This window comes from Achroia grisella, unplaced genomic scaffold (assembly GCF_030625045.1).
Source record: "Achroia grisella isolate CSIRO2021 unplaced genomic scaffold, CSIRO_AGI_Agris_v1 utg1062, whole genome shotgun sequence".
NCBI classification, from domain to species: domain Eukaryota; kingdom Metazoa; phylum Arthropoda; class Insecta; order Lepidoptera; family Pyralidae; genus Achroia; species Achroia grisella.
The window spans coordinates 1753448-1770576 of NW_026712566.1; the positions used below are offsets into that span (position 1 = coordinate 1753448).

General features: G+C 31.3%; 1 protein-coding gene across 1 annotated transcript; it reads right to left on the reverse strand.

The window, feature by feature from the left end:
• Window positions 1–273: 273 nt before the first annotated feature.
• Window positions 274–7880, reverse strand: LOC131855611 (multiple coagulation factor deficiency protein 2 homolog). Its single transcript, XM_059206901.1, has 5 exons — window positions 7790–7880; window positions 3057–3213; window positions 2095–2230; window positions 1101–1191; window positions 274–611 (listed from the first exon to the last, which is right to left on the reverse strand). The coding sequence occupies exons 1-5, from the start codon at window positions 7800–7802 to the stop codon at window positions 475–477; spliced, it is 534 nt and encodes a 177-aa protein (XP_059062884.1). The 5' UTR covers window positions 7803–7880; the 3' UTR covers window positions 274–474.
• Window positions 7881–17129: the final 9249 nt, after the last annotated feature.

The window sequence follows — 17129 nt, forward strand, 5'->3', positions numbered from 1 at the left end:
GCTTACAGATGTAATAATTAAAAAAAAAACGAATGTTCGCTCAGATCAGACTCTTCTAATGACAGATTTTTTTCTGTAATAATTAAGAAATTCATTTCATCCTCGCTTTTGCAATGTTAGATATTGACATGGATTTATACACTTAAAATTTGTTATCCAATAAGTATGGACATTTAAATAAATATACAAATTGACACATAGAATAATAAAATACAATAACAATATAGACAATCAAATGGTGGTGGCGAGTATACGAGTATTAGTTTATTATTATTATTATTACTTAAAGATTAAATTAAAGATGTGTAGGTTTTGTAAGGGCCATGTTTTAATAGATAATATTATCTGTAAATTAGTTAAAATCTTTTATAAGTAGTATTATTATTATTTGTATTTTACAAATAATAATAATACTATTCAAAGTAAGTAAAGTTTGACTATTTCTATCTCACATAGGCATACTTATAGTCGAGGTTAGGGTGGGGAATTGGCTGCTAATACCCTGGGAGTTCTCTCTGATGGGTTGTTAGCTCTCGCCGCGCGATATTCAGCGTAGGATACGAAACCATCGCCATCGATGTCATCCGACTCCAATGTACGGTCCACCAGCGCTGTAATTTAAAATATTTAAAGTCAAAATAAATGCTTTTATTGACCGTCTCTCGGCTTAACTTCCGATGGACAGGATTTTGATTCTTCGTAGCGTAAAAACATTTTACTCATGAGTATGATTATTTGTATTGGTCTATATTTCCTATGTATATTATGTAAGCATTTACACAAAAATGCATTACGTAGCATCCATAACATAAGCTCTGCTTAGTTTGGAACGAGATGGTGAATTGTTGTGGTATATTTTTTTTTACTTTTCTCCTATTTGCATATTACCTACCACTTCAATATTTAATTTATTTTCCTTAAGATTGCCTTAAAAAGATTGCTTTCAGCAATAACGCCGCCTTATTGTACCTATACATGTTTCTTTAATATATTGTTCAGGTCTATTCTTTACTGTATGTTACAAATAAAGTATATTCTATTTATCTATATTATTATTATTGCTAGCTCAAATCTTTGCTACTACTAATCCTCAAACTTACCTATATAAGCATCAAGCTCATTGGCTTCTGGTTCTATGGATGAATCCGCATCAGGATTAGGCGCTTCATGTTCTGTAGTGTGGTATACAGCCTGAAATAAACAATCAATGATTAGTTATATTCGTAATTTCAAAGAAAACGTTTTAACCAATCGAAATCCAACACTCGCATTATAAAGACAAAAGCTTTATTTTTTATATATAGTGTAGGAAGCAAACGAGTTTGCGGCAAACCTGATAATATTGATGATAATACTTTAGACAGATTTATTTTACTAGCTAGTAATGTGGACTATATCTTTCTTTTACAATACAAATCATACAGCAGTCAGTAGAGCTATGGATAGTAAATAACTCATATGAATACTTAAACATGTATATATTTCAAAAATATATACATGTTTAAGTAGTTTATAATATAAATACATAGAAGTCACGGACCCATATAAACAATTTTTTGATACTTTTTTGCACCTATTATTACCACACCACGATTTTGAATCCAGATTGAAAGAGATCTCTTCTACTAAATAATAAAAACTAAATTATATTATCTCCGTATTATTTGTACAATTAAGAATATATCTAGTAACAATATTTCATTAATACAAATGTTTGCGTGCAAGCCACCGAACCCATGACATCGTAAGCTAGATCACCGGGGTCGTCAATATTTCAGTCAGGTAATAATTATTTATAAAGATAAGAAACGCCGAGGTGCACTTTGTACAAATTTATTTGCATGGGGATCTCTCTCGGATATTGCAGCCGCCAATCAGTTTTCTTTGTAAGCTGTGTTTCAGTCCAAGAACAAGACTTGGCTGCTCAAATACCAGATACGAATGCATGATACCTTACTCCTTCACAATGATACGCATTAGCGATGCCACGGGGTTCACATTATACTCGTAACATGATGACGGTAGTTCACCGTTGCCATTTACCATCAAATGCGCCGTCAGCTTGTTTAACATTTTAGATGGAAAAAAAAATACCTTAAGAAGTTCCAGGCCATCCAACTTGGAGTTTCTGTCAAAATCGTGAGCTGAAAAATAGTGGAACTCCAATTCTTCTGGAGTCATCCGGGCCAGTGCCTCTGGGGTTAAAACATTAGAATCTTCTTCAATATGTCTGGAAATGATAAAAATATATCCTTTATTATTATAAATCAGATGAGCTAATCTGAGATATTGTGAACTATGTTATGTTGTTTAATTCTACCATTAGCATGTGTGAGACCACAAGTATTCAGTGTGGAAACCTGACCACCGGTACTAGAAGCGTTATAACCTTACCTATCAGTGAACAAATTCCATGTATTTCGTCTCTAAACGAGGCATCATCAAGCAACGAATAGAGTTTGAATATAGCTTGGAAGCCTTCAGTATTCGGCAACCAGATTACTACAGAATGGACTTTCACCAGATAAAACCTAATTCTATAAAATATATACATATACAAACATTGTAAATTGTCGTTTTCTTGAAAGCACTAGAAATATTCTGATGTCGCTAAGTACATTTGGATTCTTCGTAGTAAAATCAAACCTCGCCGTCTGGCGCATCAATTTGGTTTATTATCGGAGTATTTATTACCAAAGAGTTAGTCAGAAATATAAATTGATAGATACGGTTTCTTGGAGGAGGTCTTCTTAGGAGAGGAGGTTTTATGCCTATAGTAGCGTGGTTCAATTCCTCTCACGATACAATAATTTTTATTAATGCATATAATTTGTTGTGGTATTTTTATTATACTATATAAATTATGTACTTGTATTAAGAAAAATATATTAAAGAATTCATATACATTCCAGTTCTTTAATACACATATTTCTAGCTATACTTAGTTTGGGACTAGATGGCTCTGTGTGAATTGTCCAGGCTAATTATTATTATTCAATAACTGACGAATTAATTTCACTATCTGAAAAGCGTATCAATGTAGTTACAATACTCACTTAACATCATGCAGCAATTGTGAGTCAGCTGTGAGCGAGTTAGAGCCTGATGGCTTGTAATGATGGTGAGTGTGGTCAACCGGGCTCTGACCGTGGGGGTGGTGTGGACCCCGCCGGAGGCCCGAGCACAGAGAATGCAGTATCAGTAGCAAACATGCTGAAATTAAGTTATTAATCTTATATTTATATCACATCACCAGTTTTTTTTTTATGATGACAATGTTATGCTTTAGGCCATGTAAGGCCATCGAATCCGTCAAATTATTATGTATGTAGAAGAAGAATTGAAAAAGCGTACAAATCATTCATATATATTTTAATTATAAAAACAATATAATTACAAGAACACAAGAACCAACTAGCAATATAATCAACGTTCACGCGTTATCAATTTGTCATACAAATGACTATCTTTATTGAGCCCTATTGTTGGCAAAGGGATGTATAGGGGACATGAAATAGATATTTACTCGGTCTTTGTCAACTTTGACATTTGATTAGAAAAAAAAATCCAATTTTTTTATTGAAATAAAAATACTCTAAAATTGCATTGCTATATTATTACGTGTATTCACACCTAATGTTTTACTTTTCTAATTTATTATTGTCCTATTGATGATGTCATCAATAGTCTAGCGGTTAAGTACAACCCTTTACTTCCGATGGTCGCAGGTTCGATTTCCCGCAAGATACAAACATGAGTATAATTGTTTGTAACGATATAGGTGTTTTCTGTGTATAATACATACGTATTTCCAAAAAAAATCTGTGTATGTATCAGATGTCTAGTAGTCATAACAGAAGTTCTAGCTAGCTTAAGTTGTGTCTATATGGCGCTGTGTGAATTGTCCTGACATTATTATTATTCTTTATATATATTTTATATGTCTCCCTTTGATGGGGTGATAAACTTATCATTGCGGGTGAAAATCACCAAACAATGACAACTATAAAAGAAATTATTAAGAATTTTTTAAACGGAAAAATTAAACTACTACCTGTGTATTATTATTATTTTTTTTTTTTTTTATTATCGATGTTCGATCAATATCAACTTAAGTTCTCAAAAATTATTCTAGGTTTGATTTCTTGGCCTCGAGTAGAATAATCGAACTTAATTACAATTAATTATTAATATATTGGATATGCTGTACTGCCTAATAAGTATAATCGATATCACGTGGACATTGACTAAATTATATTCATTTATTTGTAATACAAATATCAAATAAAGAAACACTAAGTGAAAGACAAACTGATTGTACCCTACCTGTCTATAATTGAGGCCTATTGTTGGCAAAGGGGTACAAGTATAGGGGACCGGACAGCTGGGGTCCGGGGGACGTCATGGGGCCCCAGCGACCCCCCGAGACGCAATATTCACACCTCATTTCACGAGTGCCGCCCCAAGCATTTGTCATCAAATCGAAAATATGTCATTACAAATGTTTGAAGAAAATTTAGTCAGTCTAAATTGGCTTTCTTTTAAAGTGTATATACAATACATTTTATTGTATTGTTTAATTGTTAATGAATACGTTTGGTGACAGTATATTTAAAATTATTACTTATCTACCCAATTTTGATTTCAGTATCTACTAGGTCTAAAATATAAGTGTTTCTTAAGGGTCGGCAAAACGCATGTTACACCCCTGGTGTTTCAGGCGTCCATAGGCTACGGTAACCATTAACCGTATTAACCAGATGGGCCGTATGCCTGTTAGCCACCATAGCAGTATAAAAAAAAAATTAAAAAAACAACAAAATTTGGGATATGAATGGAAATAGTTATTACTCGATGGATTTATATTATTTTGTTTAATTCCGCTACAATTAACATATGTGAGACTACAAATATTCGGTGTGGAAACCTGACAAGTGCTACGACCTTCTCTAGTAGCAAATTCCGACGGTTATGGAGTCTACACCCATATCGCAACTCGTGTTAGTTATTTCATATTAACAGTACTTACAGTATTACTCGCGACTTCGCCTGCTTTTATGAGATTCAAAATAGCCTATATCCTTCCTCTTGATACAAACTATATTCTGAGTTCTATTGGTTAGTTAATTGAAGACATAAATTTGACTAGGATTGTTAGTAAAATTGTAAAAATAAAACGCAATATGAATTATACAAATATTCCTTTTTTGGGAGTATTTTTATCATCATCCCTATATAATTGTTTTGGTAGATAAATATTAGAGCATATTTAACGCAAATTTGTTTATAAAAATTATCCATACAGTCTATTTCATTACTTGATTTCTTTTCCAATCTATCCATATATTAATGCTGATTATTCAATTTTTTTAATAGTCATATATTTTTATTCTACCACTCATTCGGCTCCAAGACTCATCACTAGAAGAATGAGCAAGAAACTTGCGTGTTGCTCTTTTAAATCAATGTTGTTCAGCATTATATTATAAGATTTCGTTTGAATTAAAACTGTCAAATAGCATAATTGACATAAGTACATAAATAGCTACTTGAGTAAGAAAATAAATCAGTCATACATTATGGCAAATGTCTCTGAAGCGGATATTCCACCGCTTCAGAGACTCTGGACACCATTGCACTGCTGCGGACCCAGTGCTTTATGGACGCGGACATATATATATGAATTAGAATAATAAGGATATAGGTACATTGTAATATACTAACATAGTTTATAAGTAGCTTACCTACTAATATAATATGTATAGATATCCGAATTAAAAGAATAAATAAATAGTTAACGGAACAGATTTCATGACTAAATAACAAGTCTTAAGGAAATTTGACCAAAAATGGATTAATCAATCTATCACTATATTTTGCTAATTATATGTAGGTATACAGGGGAGGCAAGTAAACTTAACAGTTTCCTCTATAAAGATTGTACAACGACAGATAAGAGATAAACTGTTGTAGTAATAAGAAAAAAGACTTGGTAAAAACGGAAAAAAATATATTAATAATAGAGAACTAACTTATTGACAACAGAAAGAATGAATTGAAGTATCAAAAACAAGAATGTAATATAAAAGAACTATAAATTCAAATACAAATTTAGAATATAAAACATTTCTTCATTAGCCAGTTACAACATAAACTATATCTCAAAATAAGCGATCAATGTTGTAAGTTACAGCTATTATTTAAAAACAAAACAGGTGTCACCCTTTTAAAAATCTATTACGGCATTATGTTGAATGCATCGAATGCATACTTCTCCCCTAACAGTTGGTCTGACGAAAGACGACACTGGTCTTTAATCGGGTGGCGCTTTATTACAGAGCACACTGTATAAAATAAAAGCATAATGGAGTCCAAATTATTCGCCAGTGCAGACAAGTGCGCGGTACATATGTCGAGGTGTCCGGCGCAAGTGGGAGGACACACGGCCGTTAAGAATGGCGATCATACGGCCATCCAGAATAGCGACAATCAAAGAGTAGAAAATTAGTATAAAAAATATCCACAAATATGACATTATTTATATTGTTAACCGGAGCTTAACACGAATAATTTTATGGTAAATAAAAATATTTACCTCTCTCGATGTTTCGACTAGGTTGCACTAAAAATAAAAATTATCATTTATTTCTAGTACAACTTAGTTGAAACGTTTACTTCAGATATTCGCGGGCTCGATTCCACGCACGGTACAAACATTTGTATTCATACATATATTTATTTGTGTCGGTCTGGGTGTTTTTTTTTTGTATATTATATATGTTTTTACAAAAAATATATCTGTGTATTTATATCAGTTATCTAGTACCCATAATATAAGCTCTGTTTACCTTGGGACTAGATGGAGTTTCGTGAACCGTCTAGGTGTATTATTATTATGAACGTCAAGTGATATAATAAAATAGTCTTATATTTATTGTATTTAAGACAAAAAAAAACTTTTTTTACTTTACGTCCTTCTTAACTGTGTGTCACAATATTGGAAACGCACTATATAGGAACCCCAAAGCAGTGCAGTCAGGGGCTCGCGGGTTCGAAACCCCAACCCGACGTATTATCGTCCGATAACACCCTAATCCCATGCGATTACAATAAAGCCCAACACGGATCACAAATTCCTCTATTCCTTCTGATCTTTGGTTACATTAGAGTTTTATAATTGCGATAAATATCATACTCTAATTCTTAAAAAAATTGTGTAAACAAATTATCTTCAATTCTTCATTGAACGTGTTTAGTTAATATTAGCGAGCAACCTATTTTTTTATTGTTATACGCAAGTATTAAAAGTGTAGTCTACTCTGTGCTTCGCCCATCATTTTCTCTGTCGCATAATACTCTGTGATCTAATCTACGCGGTTGTATATCGTTCATTAATATTAATTGTTATTGTAAAATAGCTATAGTTATAATATGGTTGTGTAAATTACAGAGGGTATAGCATTGTTTCAAATAATTTGAAAAAATATGTTTTCTTAAATATGAGAGGCTGGGCTGTATGGGCTTCGAGTCCTTTGCTTGTAGAATAAATATAACTTTTTACTTGTCAGTAAGAGGTTTAATTTTTATATGACAATGTTCGAGCCGTATTGACCCAAAACCTAACTATTTACCTAAACACAAACACTATAAAAATAGAATATAAATATTACATTGTAACCAATTATTTCAATCTTCAATAAGCAACTAATGATCAATGTATACACCTATATCTACAAAGTTTTACATGAACAAAAATATTTATATGTTAATTAAATTATAGTTAATTTACCTTCAAATTTCATTTCTACCGCATCACTCAATCTTTAATTTTATTTATATATAGAAAATACAAGAAACAAGAAGCAGTTCTCATCTGTCAGTTGACAAAATCAATGTATGAGCGCAGGCGCGAGCTATTTAAAACGTATTTCTAAAGATATAAGGTCGATTATTGCTTAATTTAAGTTGAGTCTTTGGCGCATGTCTTTTAGACGTTGGTGATATTTGATGCAATTTTCCTATAGATGTCGTTAGAAGTCAAAATCTTCAAATAAGTTCAACTAATGGTAGATTCATACGTTTGTCTGTGTGTTTGTTACCTCATTACGTGTAAACGGCTGAGCAAAATTTAATGAATTAGCATGTATATTAAAAAAAAATGTTAAGTAGCGTCAGCACGAATAATATAATATACAGAAAAAATGAACAATCGATATAAAATTGTTGGTTTGTTGTGTTTAAGAACATCCTTCTATACGCAGTCGGTTGAAAAGTAATTTTAAATCATTATCCAGGAATACCACAATGATATCTAACCTTATTAAAATGCAAAAGAACTGTAAAGATTTAAAATAAATTGCACGTCAAATCGACTTTAAAAAAGTATAAGTCCTCATTTTAACTGCATTTATTTGTTTTATGTACCTAACTCATTTTTATAAATTGTTTTTTAACAATATCTTAACTAATATAATAATACGTAAGTTTGTTTGTTAGTCTTTGATATTTCAAGTAATCATCAATATGTTATCCATATATGATATATGTACATATATATATAGGTAGCTTAGTCTGATTACATTTGTTTTATTGTCTTTTCAAAAAGTGAGCATGTTTGATCGCAATTTCACCTGATGTTGAGTGATGATGAGGTCTAAGCTGTTGCAATAATATATTTATTATAATATTTTCTTTTCTGGTAAATAATAACTTGTTCTTATCCATAATGTAATTAGAAAAAAGGATATGTAAATTTTGTGAAATAAATTTATTAATTATATTCGTGTATGCTGCAATTATATTGTCACGGAGTTATACATTTAATTAATACATAATATAAAACAATATACAGAAGAGTGTACAATAGAAGCAAACAACATATCCAAAATTAATTTCTGTACTAATTACTAATTATAACTGGACCTATGCGGCCCATAACCTGATGGAGATATTCAATGGATATATAGCTTTTTATTCTAACATCAATGTACCTAATAGACTCGATCCAGTGACCACCTAAATATATCCGCTAAACTACCGAGATGATAATCTAGTACAATTTACGTTGGACATTAATATCTAAATAACCGTTTGAGATAGTTTATGAAATTTGGAACACATATTTATCTCGCAAGTCTCAATAAATGAACCAAATTTGACAGGTTTATGTGAAAGAGTTTTTGAGTTATGAGGGGGTCAAAAGTGGCTCCAAATAGTTCGTGTAAATATACACACGGTGCTGCAGTTACTAAACTACAGATACCGCGTGTCTAGATATGCAGATCCCGCAATGGGACTTATTCTGTAGGACAATTCCTACGTGACAAATACTACTTAATCTGAGGACACCACTAGAGTCCCCGAACTTTGGAACTTAGACCGTCATAAAATCAATTAAGGATGTGGAAAAAAGCCTACTATTTTTTCTATAAATAATAATTCACTCTAGGAAATCATTAATTAAAAAAAAAATTAATAAATGATATTTTTCGTTTTACGCTGAATATTTTTCATTCAAGCCAAAATAAAACAAGACTAAGTGGTTACTTAAAATAAATAATAACACACATACTGCAAAGGCTTCCAAAAATTACGGTTACGGAAACAATATATTATTGTTTAAGTAGAAATGATTTTTTTGTAATCTAAAATAATCTATTAATTAACAATTTAACACAGAATCTTATCCCTAATTTCGATCTCCGTTAGGTCTCCATTGGTTTGGAATGAACATTGACTTTAAAATCTGAGAATTTGTCACGATGTTAACAACCCTCTACATTTCTTAGCCATAACATAATAGATACATATATATATATAGGAAATATGTGATTTGCTCATCAACAACTGTATCGCTCCATCTATCAATAATAACCCCTGAAATATCTCAATACGATTCATTTTCACTCAACTCAACTTTTAAATAGATCTTTATTCCTTTAAACATAGGAACAGAATTTGCTGGCACAACAAACGGTCTTCATGACGCCATCATCTCAAAGACCTTTCCCTTGCCACTTCGCAAACGCAACCTAATCTGAATTGGAATAGAGTTCAAAATTAATTGTTTTTTATATACATAGAAGGCTTTTCAGCACGAAAATGTTTATGTTTATAGCGATCTGTTGTGGGGAAGTTAAAAAGAGACGGTAATATGTAAGTGTGTGAGGGATTGTATGATCGATACGCGCGCGGCGCCGCGTGTGTCGACGACTCTGACTCTCCCTAATAGCCGTTTTCTTACATTTGCATGTTAATTTACTTCTCCACTCGCCTATGTAGTTCCTTTTGTTTCGCATGTGATGCAAATTTCTGGAATTAGCGTCTTATTGTATTGCGTACACGACTTTATATAGAGGTTTTAGAATGTAGGGCAGGCACTGGGGTTTCGTTTATTCTTTAATATTGTAGGAGAAACTACACAGTTTACTATATAGTATCTGTGTGTAGGATAGACAGCTTTCGTACTTAGAAAGCTCAACATATTCTCTTTCTATTCTAGTAGTCATTTTTCGACTTAAGGACTATAATCCTAAATGGAGTAGTTAGAGGAATTAAGTCATCATCATCACCAAGATAGAGGAATTAAGTATATAACTAAAATTAAATCTATATTACCACTAATATTACAAACAGTATGCACAGTTTCATTCAAAGACAATTTGTTAAATGATGCAATCAAGAGCAACCAACCTATTTTGAAATTTCTCCGAATATCAAAATTTCACCTTTTGAATAGATATTCTAAATTCAAATCTTTTTTCAATACCTAGTAATATAGCTATATTGACTTTTCGGTATAAAACCTAAATACCTTTATAAAATATTAAAATCAAATCTTAATTATCAATTTTTTGTTCCTTATTTGAAATATCATATTCTTTATAAAAGCTATAAATAACTACTTACTTACCTAGGAGCTATTATGATTATTATTTTATTTTAATGACATCTGTATCTATATATAGGTACTTATATAAACCATAATACCTACTGGTGTTTTCTGGAAAAGGTACAGAGTAATAGGAATGTTTGAAGATATATGAGAATTAAATCAGCTCCCCGAAAAACTGAATTACTGTGTAGAAAAGGATCACGCCTATGAATCAATGGAACTTTAATGAAGCGACATTATATAAATTTCTTTATTTAATTAAATACAAGAGGCAGCTTTTTCGAAGTAGGCTGATGTCAAAGAAATAAACTTAAAAATTTGGTTTTTTAATTTTGGATATTTGGTTTTATATTACATATTTTCACGACCATTAACCTACATGGGGTAATCAGAGATACTCTATGTCTATCATGGTATGGACATGTAATGCGTAGGAATGAGGATAATATTTTAAGGAACGTATTACATATGAATGTGGATGGTTGTGGGCAGAGGAAGGCCGAAAAAGAGGTGGATGGACTGTGTGAAAGATGATATGATAAGAAAGGAAGTAAATAACGCGATGACTGCGAACAGAGATGAATAGAAGAGAAAAACATATTATGCAGACCACAAATAAATGGGTTAAGGAAGAAGCAGATGATGATGGGCAATCAGAGATACTGATAATATATGACATTCGGTATGTTTGAATATCAGGTGGTAGCGGGCGGTAAATCTACCACCGTATCTAAGATTAACTTGTAATTTATCGGTGTTTCTTTCCGAAGAGTCAAAAGAGTTAACATATGAACTCACGACCGTTGTGTCAGACGAGGTAGGAAACTACTAAGCCATGCCGCAAGTATATTACTTTTTATATACATGTATGTTATGAATGTTTTTTAGAGGTAAATGCTTAAATGTTAATTAAACTGGTGCATCCGCATAGGCTATAGTATATGCTGGCATATAACAATATACGAATCAACGGAGGATAATAGGTGAACATATGATCAAGTTAAATAATCCATTGTGGCAAAATCAGGAATTAAACATGGTAGCATTGATTAGCAATTAGGCTGAAGAAGTAATTTATTATTCTTCCTATGGTCTTTCCATATGGTGGTATGGGATGGGTAGACGAAACTGAGGTTCAGGTTCTACATCTATTCATATTTTGGTTGAAAATAGAGACACATATTGCTCATTTCTAGCACTCCGTTACAAATAAAATTAGTAGAATTATAAAAATAAGGCGTGAAACTAAAAACTGTTACTGGTATTTAAAATTATTTATAGTTAATAAGAAATTATTTTTTTCATTCTATATTTTTTAGGTATGAATTTTATAATTATTGTAGCAACCGTCTAAAAAATATGTATACCTATATTTACCAGACTCACCCAAAAATCATTAATAAAACCTGCATGTTATGTTTGCTTTCTTAATGAACGAAAATGGAAGAAGATTGATATAATAAATATCACAAAAGAAAGCTTTCTTACACATTTTTCGCATAGTCGACTTTTTTATTAGGTATATTTGTATTTACCCTCTTGGTGTTTGAATAAATTACTATATTCAGTACGTAGCACATTCATAAAAAATAAAGTGAGTATGAACAACCAGAAACAATGAATTTTCCATTGCGATGCGGAGATTTGTGGCGGGGCGGGCGTTGCTAGGCAACCGCCCCCAGAATCCTCCCCGCCGGATCACTTTTAAACTTTCATCTCGGGAAGTTTTTAAGGTTGCTTGTGGCTGTCAGATTCGCCATGTTTTTGTTTTAAGCCCCTTTGCGTCGGTAATGTGAAGGTTGCTTTGCTTTGACGTTCTCGAGAAACTAACGGTACATTAAACAAATGGTGGTAAACATCTATTGTATTCTGCAGGTTACGAGCCTTACGTGAAGGCATAGATATATTCTTTATTTAAATAATGTAAACACTTCAAAAAAATTTTTTTTATTATACCACATGAATAAAGATGCAGATTTAGCACATTTGGTGATCACTATTTATTCTCCAAAATACTTTTTTAAGCAAATGTTGTCCAACTTCACATTTTTAAGATTCTACGTGAATAAACAATACCAATTCACAACAAATATCAAATATAGTAATAGCGATAGCAATAGGGTTAAAAAGTCGAATATTAGAAAATGTTTCATTTGTTAAAATGCGGTAATAAAAGTATTTATTTTAATTACACTTTATACAGGTACAAACGAGTGTACATCTATAGCACAACTAAAAGAAAACCATATAAATACAACTTAAAAATATCCTTTGAATTTATTTAAACTAGTTATGTAAACTATAAAAAAATAATGTTACAAAACCGTATATTGTAAACTTGTCAAAGTAATAAAAAAAGTTAGGAGATAGCAGTCCATTAAAAAAAAAGGCTCAAGTCTATGTTCGAAACATATAGTACATATACCTACTAGTTCTTCTATATTTATTAGTCCTTTCCTAAATTATCTGATCTAATAAAATTCCGTTTCCACCCAAACTCCGCCTTTCCACTTCCCAAACTTATCTTTGGCAAATGCATTTTATGCCAAACCATGATAAAAAAAAATAATGCTATTGATTTCAAAATTTGGAATACGGTTGGTAAATTATTCGTTTTCGAAATCGCCCATTTAAATGTTTCCAATAATATTGCAAGAGATATATGGTAAGTAGTTAAAAATTAAATGTAAAAAAAATTAAGACATTATTCTAAAATTCAAGATAAATTAAATAAAATTGGAGTGTCGGTTTGTAATATTGAAATAACCGTTTTTTACTACATGCATATGAATAAAATACGGTACATACACCAAAATAACATTTTTTACAATTTTTGTCTGTCTGTTTGTTCCGGATAATCTTTAAAATGGCTGGACCGACTTTGACGATACTTTTATTGGCAGGTAACTGAGTAACTTAGGCTACCTTTATATTAGAAAAATTATTTTACTTTAATAAATCATGTTACATTCCACGTGGACGAAGTCGCGTGTACAGCTAGTTATAGCAGTATAGTAGTATGCTATATGTACCTAATGTAAAATTAAAGAAAAATAAACCTTATTTAAATTATTTTTATTTTATTCTATTACCACATACTGCAGATTTAATTACGAAGAATAAGCATGAAACTTGCATACCTCTAAAACCGAAAACGCTAAAAGATCATGTTTAATTAATTTATGTTCCCAACGAAATGTAGTGAGTATAAATAGAAACCTACTCTATATAACTTTCTAGAAATTTCCTGTAGCTACCAGTAAAAGATTTTTGGTCTAAAACACAGTAAGTGCTACAATTAGTTTTGCGGCGGGCTTATGTGACCGTTTCATTTATTCATTCTTAGGATTCCCCTTGTACTAACTACTACTAATATATTTAAGTATATATTGATTATTTTTTACTGCTAAACACAGGAAGGTAATGTTTTAGCGTCTTATTGGATCTTTTATATAAACGCTGACAGTCTATTAAAAACTAGATTCGATACTAAAAAATTAATTAAGTGTATTAAAAAATAATACTTATAAAAAACTTATTCTACACTATAAAAAAACAGTTAAGCTTTATTAAAACTTATTCATTTATATAAGTGTATATGAAAAAATATATGTTTTAAATTTTATAATTTACTTCCTCCATTCCTCTTCTAAAAGAATGTTACTTTCAATATTAATATTACAAACTTTGACTTTATACGACTGCGAGGTCATAGATTCTAAGGTCCCACCTTAAAAAAATTCCACCATAGTAATAAAGTGAAATTTAATAGCTACCCAAGAAATCTTATTAGCAAAACTATACACATAAATAAAATTGGAGTGTCTGTTTGTAATATTGAAATAATCGTATTTTACTACATGCGTATGAATACTAATACGGTACATACACCAAAATAACATGTTTAACAATTTTTATCTGTCAGTCGGGAACAGCAATAAATAAATAATTAAAGGTCAACAAAAAATGTTAAAATAGTATATACTATAAAAGATAAAAACATTATTTTTATTATGTATAACAAATCTGGCAGTTTAGTCATGTATTATTTATTATTCATCCATCCTTATTATACTGGAACATATGAATAGCATGAAGAATAAGTTTTTAATATTTTAAATGCGAAATCTGTCTATATTTTACGTTTTCACGACTTAACTTTCAAAATTGTATATGCTTGGCTATAATAATAAGGCGTGGGTGATAGCTAGTTTAAATATAAAGTTACGGAACCCCAACTGTACACAAGCAGACTATATACACAGACGGAAAAGTTTTTAACTTGGGAGAGAGGCCTGTACAAAATTGATGAGGGATCCCTCAACCGCGTGGCCGCCAAGCAAGCAAGCCCCGAAGGTGCTTTTAGCCCTTAATTGGTGAGCTTTTAAGACTGCCTCGCGTTCGTTTGACATCGCATCCCGTACTTAGAGCAAAACGACCGTCGCCATTTTGAAATGAAAAAATAATTACAAACATTGATAAACAATTTTTAGATAGATACTCCCACGTATTGAAACTTTTTAATTAATAATATTGTAACTCTAAATTTGAACTTAAGTTTTGTCATATAGTAAATTATATTAAATTTCTAATGACGCAATTGTTTAAATATAGAAAGTGGTTATTCTGAATTTGAATATATTCCCTTTAAGAGTAACAAATTAGTAATTAAGTAGTAATTTATCTGACTATATCGCCAAAATTCATAAAAAAACTCTCATAAATTGGTCAAAATTTAGATTTTTGATCCATTTTCCATCTATATATAATTATGTCTATCATAAAATAATATGCAATTATTCCACTATAAATCATTGTTTGAATGAAAATATTCTTTAATAATATATTTAATAATAAAAAATTAATTTTATTATTCAATTTATATCTATATATTTTTTCAGAAATTCTAATAATATTGTCCATAGAAGTAATACGGGCGACATGCATAAAACGGGAAAAAAATAGACACAATAGGCATAATAACAGTGCTCCAACACCCGCCACGTGGCCGTAATAAAAAAGTTTACCGTTCTATTTTCAAATTAGCAGTGGGCGGGAACGGCCGCGTGCACCAAATTAGGTGGCAATTTTGCCAACGGGGTAACTAAGAATTTTCTTGTCAAAATATTTTTGCAAACAATCGACACATTCATTCATCAGGCACGAGTTTTTACACCCACTTTTTCGAATAACAAAACAAAACCACAATTAGCATAGTAGTTTTTTGTACCGCCATTGTACTCAGTAAATGTAGCAATAAAAGCGATAGAATAGCTCCCTCTAATTAAATATGGAGAGTCCAATTGTGATTTTACTAGAGAAAGCGTCATGCCCTAGTAGTTAACTACACGATTCACGGACCCCAAAGTTCGTGAGTTTGAATCTGGTCGACACCAATAAATTGTAGGTGTCAATTTAAATTCATTGACAATAGGTGAAGGAAACACCAGTGTATCGTCGAGTATCTTATATATACTAATATAAGATAATCGACGGTAGTTCTGATTACTTTCATTAAAGAGTTGTTGTCTGACATTGTATTTCATTCAATTTTTTCATGAGGTACAGCAATGGGATACGAATTCACGGCCTTTCGGACTGACTAACTTAATCTGAGAAAGGGTCGTAGCTTAGCGTTTACTCCCTGCCACTTTATATTCAAATATAGAATAATGTTAACATGTCATGTTTTGCAGCATACCACTCCTAAGTCTTGAAGTTATATCTTACCTAGGTAGATTTTATATTAGGTCGACTGCGTGGATTCCTATACTTACTATATTTCGATCAGCATTCAGTTTAAAGAGCCATACAACAATAAATATTATCACATTCCATAGAACGTGGTAGTTTTTACTCTTCATCTTCTTTATCTATGGAAATGGTAGTTTTGGGTGGATAAAATAGGGTGACACAGGACCATGACGACGAAATATCCGCGTCACTAGACATGTACGATGATGGCGATGCTTATTACTAACCATCAGAAAGCGTTTGCCTGTTCACTGTTTTTCTTAAATTATTAAAAAATCCTCAATTAACTATTAAGGTAACCTTTTACTTAGTTACCTTAGTACATAAGCAAAAGAGTTTCAAATAAAACAACTTAATCTGTAATAAGTAAATAGTAGTTTTCAAGATATTAAGTAATTTAAGTAAGTAGATAGTAGTATAGTACTTAACTACTTATTCTTTCTAAATACAAATAAGAAAATCGTTACAAATTGCAACATGA